The 9,209-nt window shown below is 35.4% G+C and overlaps 1 protein-coding gene across 1 annotated transcript in view; it reads left to right on the plus strand.

Moving 5' to 3' along the window:
* htra1a (HtrA serine peptidase 1a) overlaps positions 1-4,956 on the plus strand; it is a 28,003-nt gene extending 23,047 nt beyond the window's left edge. The window contains exons 5-9 of the mRNA XM_079854242.1: positions 16-48; positions 2,216-2,330; positions 2,629-2,686; positions 2,906-3,001; positions 4,313-4,956. Coding sequence (XP_079710368.1) covers positions 16-48; positions 2,216-2,330; positions 2,629-2,686; positions 2,906-3,001; positions 4,313-4,481 — 471 coding nt within the window. The 3' untranslated portion in view covers positions 4,482-4,956. The remainder of the gene's footprint in view (positions 1-15; positions 49-2,215; positions 2,331-2,628; positions 2,687-2,905; positions 3,002-4,312) is intronic.
* The last annotated feature ends 4,253 nt before the right edge of the window (positions 4,957-9,209 follow it).

Raw genomic sequence — 9,209 nt, forward strand, 5'->3', positions numbered from 1 at the left:
ATGTCTCTTTTACAGTATGGCAACTCAGGAGGACCATTAGTCAATCTGGTGAGCATTTTCTTCAATAAAATCCCATATATGAATATACACTATGTATTTGCACAGAGCATGGCTGTGTGGTAATCATCAGGACCCATTTTCATGAATGTGTCTGGTGTTACAGTAATGTTACCCAGTGAGACCCAGTGTAATTTGACATTACCCTACATCTGTCAAATGTATAAAAGGGCATCTTTTTTAAGTTCATGTCCCAAGGATTACAGTAAATAGTGAATATGTAAGGGATAATGTACATTATCGAAAGATAAACCCTGATAAGGTGACTGCAGTGGAGGGGTCTTATATCATCCCAAAGGTGTTTTTGTGATAATGACCATTTAATCTGTACATAATCTGATTAAATGGCTTACCAAATAAATAAATAATTATACATGAAATACTTATTTGAGTCATAGTTACTTAAGTATTATTTATGTACTATTATACTATTTATTAGTACTTTCTTTTGGCTTTTATTTTCAGTTTTCATTTTAATTTTGAGCAATTATTTTATGTGCTTTTGTGTGTAATTATATGATTACAAATTATAAGGCATCATTTCTAGTTTCCATTAGTTTTTAAAATTCAACAATTTTAATTTTATTTTATTTCAGCTAAATTTAAATAGCAGAAAATCATTTTTAATAGTTTTGGTTAAAATAACAATACTGTTTTGTACGGTGGCCGAGAGAGCTCAACGCGCTGCAAATGAAGAAAACACATGCAAACAGAAAAAAACGCATGCAAACAGAAAAAAACACATGCAAATAGAAAAAAACACATGCAAATAGAAAAAAACCCACCAGCGAATAAGAAAACATCTTCATCAGTTTTACAACTCACGTGCGTCCCAATACTCACAACACAACCAAATACGGAAACGCGCTGCAATTACAGAAACGCGCTGCAAAAGTTCACAACAAAACCAAATACAGAAACGCGCTGCAAATAGAACAGAACACAACGGAAATGTTTCCGGGGAACCCAATAAGTGACGGACGGACGGCTCGCGAGCTTTACCAGAGAGACGCGGGCTCTGGCTTTTACCTATGCCCTAACGTTACTCTCTTAAAAGGGCAGACGGCAGAGCCCTTGAATTGGGCACTTTGGAGTGAGCGGGGCACTTGTGTGCCATTATGTTGATGAAGGGAGCAACGAAAGACAACGTAATTTCCTCATTATTTTCACCTGGGATGTTCCCATGACAACGCAGCGCGTGTCCATCAGCTGAATAGCTGTTCTTACCAGAAATATAGTATTAATGCTGTTAACATAACTGTTGCAAATAAATATACATTTTATACAACAAAGTTTTTAAAATATGTGTTATATCTTTGTGTGAGTGTCTCAACTTTAAAACTTGCCGTCTCATATTTGGACCTATAGCTACATTCTAACATTTCTTATGAAACTTATTATAACATAACATGACAAAATGTGTTCAATGTAACTGATGTATAGATTAATGTCTTTTCCTCGTTCTTTTTCTCTATCTTTTTTATTTATTTATTTATTTTAGTCTTCAGCTCTTTTTAGTATTCTTATGACATTGAACATATCGCAAATACATTTTGTATATTGTATACAAAGTTGTATGTCATAAACGTGTCATCTTTGTATGTTTTGCAAAAAATAAAAATAAAAAATAATAAAAGTAGACAGCTGTAAGCTGTAAGCACGTCCTAGACGTCCGTCCGTCACTTATTGGGTTCCCCGGAAACATTTCCGTTGTGTTCTGTTCTATTTGCAGCGCGTTTCTGTATTTGGTTTTGTTGTGAACTTTTGCAGCGCGTTTCTGTATTTGGTTGTGTTGTGAGTATTGGGACGCACGTGAGTTGTAAAACTGATGAAGATGTTTTCTTATTCGCTGGTGTTTTTTTTTCTGTTTGCATGCGTTTTTTTCTGTTTGCATGTGTTTTCTTCATTTGCAGCGCGTTGAGCTCTCTCGGCCACCGTAGGTTTTGGGTTAAAATGATCACAAACTATTTTAGAATCTAATATAATATGAGAGTCGTGTTCTTGATTGGGTTCCGGGGGCAACTTGACTTGAAGTTTATTTAGATGTTACTTACTACATGATGTATATTTCCTACGTTTTTGGACATGAAAAGTCATTTTTAAAGTATGTCAGCAGCAGGATAATCATGTGCATACCTGATCATTCTTTTTCCTGTAGGATGGTGAAGTGATAGGGATCAACACATTGAAGGTGACAGCCGGAATCTCCTTTGCTATTCCTTCAGACAAGATACGTCAGTTTCTTGCTGAGTCGTATGACAGACTGGCCAGAGGTACGACATATCCAGAACTGATATATGACATAGAGCAGGTGTCACCAACCCTGCTCCTGGAGGGCTACTGTCCTGCAGACTTTAGGTCCAACCCTGTTCCAACACACCTGCCTGTAATTATCAAGCAACCCTGAACAGCTTGATTAGCTGGTCCAGGTGTGTTTGATTGGGGTTGGAGCTGAAATCTGCAGGACTGTAGCCCTCCAGGAGCAGGGTTGGTGACACCTGACATAGAGTAATGGTATGTTACTTTATTCTTTATACTAACTTACATTTTGTTCATCTGGCTGTTTTACAGGTAGAGGAGCGACCAAAAAAAGATACATCGGTGTTCGTATGATGACCCTCACTCCTGCGTGAGTACATAACCACTTCCATGCATCAAACTAATGAATACCTAAGGTTAATGTCATGATCATGAAAGATTTGACATGATTATGTAATCCTATGAGGTCTCTGTTTTTATACTCTGCATGATTTATAGTACCATATTACACAGAGTGTTAGTTTTAATATTTTCTTTAATTCTTTGATGGCAACAGATCTGATGTAATTGTATTCATTCCCGCTCGCAGACTGTCCAAAGAGCTGAAAGGTCGACTGCGAGACTTCCCTGACATCACTTCAGGAGCCTATGTGACTGAGGTCATCTCCAAAACCCCAGCTGCAGCGTGAGTCACCAAAACTCCAAGTCCCATAATGCCAAGCAGGTCAAGAGCACAGGTCAACTCGTTTGGCAGCACTCGCATGCTGTTTTTACTGGCCACATGCTCTCTGCCGTCATGCTTGGAGGGATATTGCCTTTGGCTCCATCTGTCTACACATGTTTTAAATTTATGTTAGAGCCCCATCAAAACACACTCGCACAAAAACCTGCTGATGTTCATCATTTCAGCCCGACATGTTTATTGACTCTCATAAAAAACCTCTTATTCTGTTTTGAAAAGCATTATGTGCGTAAGAGCGAGAGAGGCATCTAAAGTGCTGAAAATGCATATGAATTAAAGGGATAGTTCACCTAAAAATTAAAACTCATGTCGCTCCAAACTTTTTTCGGTGAAACTTTCATTGGACAGAGAAAAAAAAACAGCTAAAATATTCCTACAGAACCAAAAAAAAAAAATGATGACAGATTTTTATTTTCGTGTGGACAATTCCTTTAAATTCGACTAACAACTTCCAGTTAGTCACCCAAATCATGTGACTCAGGTCCTGTCACTGCCACATCACATCCGTTAGCATTTTTGTCGTCAATACATGTCTGTTAAAAACAAAAGCAAACACATACTCAAAGGCAAATTTATGGTTTGCAGGTTCGTGTGATGAAATTCTTTGTGCATGAAACACTGTTTTGTTATAATTCCACAACCACAGTCCAATCCACTGCCCACCACATCCTGATCCAGGACATTTTTAGTTTTCCTGAAAGCTTGGACATGTTAAGAACAAGCTCAGATGGCACCCAGACACACAAACAACTGCTTCTTTCCTCTCGGTGCGACATCACTACGGTTATGATTCACAATTGAATAACAGATGATCACCAAATGTCACACTTGCAGTCCAACAAACAGGAAGTACTTGTGAAGTCTAGTATATAACCTAGGTGGTTACTCTTGTCAGAGCATGTGGATACGATCTCAGTGTGTTTTGTTTGACCTAATATAGATGTAGGAGTATATATCTGAAATATGGCTTAAAAAGCCATTTGAAGTGATAAGGTCTGAATTATAGAGCCATTACGCTTTTGAATGTTGATGTTTTGATGAAGCGTACAGTTTTAAAAATACATTACGTACAGCCTTCAGCGTTGGTTTTGGAAGCTATTTTGGAGTAATTCTGGGAAATCCAGCAATATTAGATTTGTACTGGAAAGGTTTCGGTCTTTGTGATGTAAAAACCTTCATCAAAATTCATTTTCTAGTCCTCTTTAGTCCTCCTCCTCAAATGCTTTTTCCCCTCTTCTCTTGTTTCTTCTGCAGAGGTGGACTTAAGGAACACGACGTCATTATTTCCATCAATGGTCAGCGCATCTCTACAGCAACGGATGTGAGCGCGGCCATCAAAAAGGACACCAGTTTACGCGTGGTGGTTCGACGTGGCAACGAGGACGTCATCCTCACTATCATTCCCATGGAGATCGACCCTTGAGCTGGTGCTCATCGGCCCCACCAATGAACTTACCGGGTGTGTCCTCTGTCCCGCCCCAACGAGGGACGTCTGGCCAATTGTCCGTGCTCTTGAAATGACTGGCAGGGCAAAAGCTCAGCCTGAGATTTTAGACTGTACAGAGAACATTGATGTAGACTCACATTTATTAATGTTTTTACTTTAATCATAATGAATGATTTAGGATGCTACTACTGTTTATTGTTCGACATAAGCCATTGGATAGGATTAGATTTGACAGAATACACATTTTCTCTTCCATTACCCAACGATTTAGTGCACAGCAGCTTAAAGAGTTTTTTGGACTTGTTTGGAATTTTTGTAATATAAATTGAAATTTTTGTTGTTTAAAAGATTAAAAACTTTTTGATATTGCGCTTTTCTAGAGCAAAAATGTTTCAAATGTTTTTTTAATAAAAGTTTTACTGGATAATTTGAAGACTACAATTGCACCTGGAAAAATAAATAAATAAATAAATAAATAAATAAAATGTACATGACAGAACATGGTGGTGTATTAACAAGACATTAATGGCAGTTACTGGTGGTACTTTTGACCTCTACATCTCAATATTAGATTCTGTTGAAGCCTATATATTACCGTTTGGGGTTGACGAAATCAAAATAATAATTATTATTATTTTATTCAGCAAGGATGCATTCAACTGATCAGAAATGACAGTATAGACATTTATAATGATTCAGAAGATTTCAGTTTCAAATAAAGTAATGTTCTTTTGAACTTTGTATTCATCAAAGAATCCTGAAAGAAAAATGTATCACGGTTTCCACAAAAATATTAACCAGCACAACTATTTTTAACTTTGACAATAATATGAAATGTTTCTTGAGCAATAAATCAGCGTATTAGGATCATGTGACACTGAAGACTGAATAATGGAAGTTCAGCTTTGCTGTCACAGGAATAAATTATGTTAACTATATTCAAAAAGAAAACATTTGTTTTTAAATTGTAATAATATTTCACAATATTACTGTTTTACTGTATTTTTGATCAAATAAATACAACCTTAGTGAGCAGAAGTGACTTCTTACAAATCAGTAAAATCTCAAAAACTTTAGAACAGTTTTGTACATGAAAACAAAGTCATTCTTTGTCCAGACAATAAAACGATTTTGTCATTTTTTTTTTTTTTTTTTACTGTTTACCAGTTGTTTAGCCACACTCAAACTGTTTACGTGAAGAAAAACAAAATCAAATCAAATACGATCATGTTGTTCCTTTCTTTTTGCTGTGCACTTTACAGAACTGGCCGAAATCACGAATTTCAGTGTATGTCATGCATGGCACACAGATTTCAGCTGGCACTAACAGGTGCCAAAAAAAAAAAAAGTCTGGAATAACAAGCCCAGAACCCAAGCCAATACTTCCAGATTGTTCTCTCTACAGCATGAGAAAATAATTGAAAGGTTTGATTAAGCTACAGTTTGTTTAATAACAATCACTCATAAATTAACCAGCACTATTCGAAGTTATTACGGCAGTGTTGTGAAAACTGAAATCACTGATTTTGTATACACAAAATATGATATATGCAGTGATTGGAAATTTACCATTACATTAAAAAGAGGTGAGAACCACTGGCAAACCTCAGCTTTTTCCCCCATAAATGAACTAAATGAACCAGCGACCTCTTGACCTTATAGTCCTGTGTTCAGTAAACTCCAGTGAACACACGCCATCTGGTGGTGATAGTGTGTAACAACACTCACATAAACAACAGGCATATTATTATTATTATTATTCTTTATTTCAGACTCATGGGTCCATATAAAAAAGGAAAAAAGAAAAATACATACAAACATACAATTTTAACAAACAACAGGCAAAATTTAAAAGACATACAAGCTTTCATTCCAATGCTTCCAGAAACTGGAAAAATACCTTGTATCACTTAATATAATATCATTTAAGACCATTATGATACTATTTTTTGAATCACTCAACCGACATATGAAGTTATACATACATTTCCTTATGACAGCATGCAAAGTAGGTACATTATTAGAGACAAACATTTGGCTCACACTTGTCCACCTTGGGAGTTTAAGCAAAATTCTTAGCGCATCATTAAATGCCACCTGGAGCTTTTTCATTTTAGCTTTAGCATACCTACACCACAAGTGGGCTGTATGTAGAGAGAAGTACAGTATGCCCTAAATAGAGCTATTTTAACATCATCTGTACACATATAAAATTTACGAGCCAGCATATTAGCTTGCCCATACAACTTACAGCACTGGCGCTGCACATCATCGCCATCATTTAAATCATTTCTAATGATGTGACCCAAGTATTTTACTTTATTTACCACATTTAAAACTTGGTAATCTATATAAAAAGAAGGAACATCACCATTGAACTTTTAAGGTTTGATGTATATACCAAAAATGTCAAATTCTTATCAAATATGGGGAAACCCCTCTTTCTTGCAATTTTATAAATAACTTAGTACGATTAATTCGATCAAACGCCTTAGATGCATCTAAAAAACACACGAAAACTGTGGAATTATGTACATTATACTTACTAACTACTTCTTTTAATGAATATATGCATAGATCAGTGCCATGCTTACTTTTGAAGCATAAACAACAACATATAATAAAAGTGAACTTCATGTGAATTTAATAATGATGTTGATGAGAGTTTTTGTGTGATAATCATACAAAATAGTGTGCTTTTTATTATTCCAACCACAAAATGATATAAAAAATACCAAGATAAATAAGGAAAAGGGCAAAACTAAGACAAGTAAGGTAAAAGGTACACCCCCCCCCCCCAAAAAATAAATAAATAAATAAATAAATAAATAAATAAATAAATAAATAAAAAACAAGAGACACACACACACACTTCCCATAGGTATTTCACGCAAGTAGAGGGCGCTATCATACAGTGAGAGCAGACATAGGCTCATTCAGAGTCCCAGCATCCTCCTCCCACTGCCTACTGCAGATGAATCCATTCAGATATGTCATAATAATAATATCCCAGTGATATTATACCAAAGCAGATTGATGTATAATGAGTGAATGTAAGTAGAAAATACAGTATTTTCAACACCTGTCTTAGTTGTAGATTATATGTTTGGTACTATTTTAACCAAGACTGTTCTTAAGGGCTTTATTTTAAACATTCTATTGATCAAAGAATCCTGTAAAAAAAAATGTATCACCACTTTCCCAAAAATAGCTATTAGGCAGTACAACGGTATTCAACACTGATAATAATAATAAATGTTTCTTGAGCAGCAAATCAGAATGATTTCTGAAGGATCATGTGACACTGAAAACTGGAGTAATGATGCTGAAAATTCAGCTTTGCATCACAGGAATAAATTACATTTCAAAAAAATAATTGTAAAATGTAATAATATTTCTGTCACAATACTAAAGGTCCAAAGACAAAGACGAGTTAAGAGATTCAAAAACAAATTAATAAGAAAAATAAACCAAGTCCACATCTAAGCTTAACCACTAACACAAACAATAACAGTGAACTGATAATGAACAGAATAATAACAGGTGTGATCAAATTAATCAGTAACCATAGTAACAAAGGAAACAGGAAACAACGCTGAGCAAACTAAAAGTCCATGAAAATGAAATCTAAGACAAGATAACTGAATAAGTGTGACATTTTTACAATATTACCTTGGTGACCATAAGAGACCCCAAACTTTTGAGCAGTGTATACAACAAATGACAAAGTGTATCCATATTTCACTATAGCGCCATCCTTTTTTTTTTTTTTTTTTTTTTAATAAATAAAGGACGGGGGAACAGAAAACAGAAATAAATACACAGATAAAATATAAACGAAGCAAAAATAGGGAGACAAATTATACAATATAATATTTGTGGATAAACTGGATCTATTTCATCAATCCATTTTGTCCAATATTCTTCAGGTTTTGTTATTATTATTGTTTAATTTTCTCCACAAATATAGGCTAATGTATAAATTCTTGCGTAGGCTGTTTTTATTGTTGTTGTTTGTTTGATTTTTGCAGTAAACATGATTCCGAATAGATACTGAAGTAATTTAACTCATATTTGAGCGTATAAAGCCCATGGACAGTGAGACACAGTTATGTAATAGACCATGTGAGATTTAGTTGTATCGTAGTTGGTACCATGGATGGCTGTCTCTCATGGGGTGACCTATGACCCCATCTAAGGACGTGTGTGTGAGATCATCTATTATCTCAGTGGTGATGCCAGTGGCTGCAAGTGCATTTACTGAGGCCTCCATCATTCACTGCCATCTGTTTAGACTGTACTAATTACAATATCTTTACTGTAAACAGTCAGAAGAATGAACGAGAGCACTGGAAAGGCTCTCTGCTCCAGTACAACAAAGTTTGGATTCAACAGTGTCCATCCATAAATTAAAATTCAGTCATTATTTATTTATCCTTGTGATGTTCCAAACACATATGTCTTTGTTTGTTCGGTGGAACACAAAAGGAGATGTTAGGTGGAACGACAGCCTTTCACAGAATGGCATTCATTGTATGAAAAAAAAAAAAAAGATGCAATGAAAGTGAATGTTGCCCGAGGCTGTCGGCCCATAACGTTTAGCCTAATATCTCCTTTTGTATTCCATATAGAAGAGAGAAATACACACATGTTTGGAACAATGTGTGTTTTATTGTGGTTCATTTTAAAAAGAACCTCATATAG

This window comes from Squalius cephalus (assembly GCF_949319135.1).
Source record: "Squalius cephalus genome assembly, chromosome: 20".
In the NCBI taxonomy this organism is placed as follows: Eukaryota; Metazoa; Chordata; class Actinopteri; order Cypriniformes; family Leuciscidae; genus Squalius; species Squalius cephalus.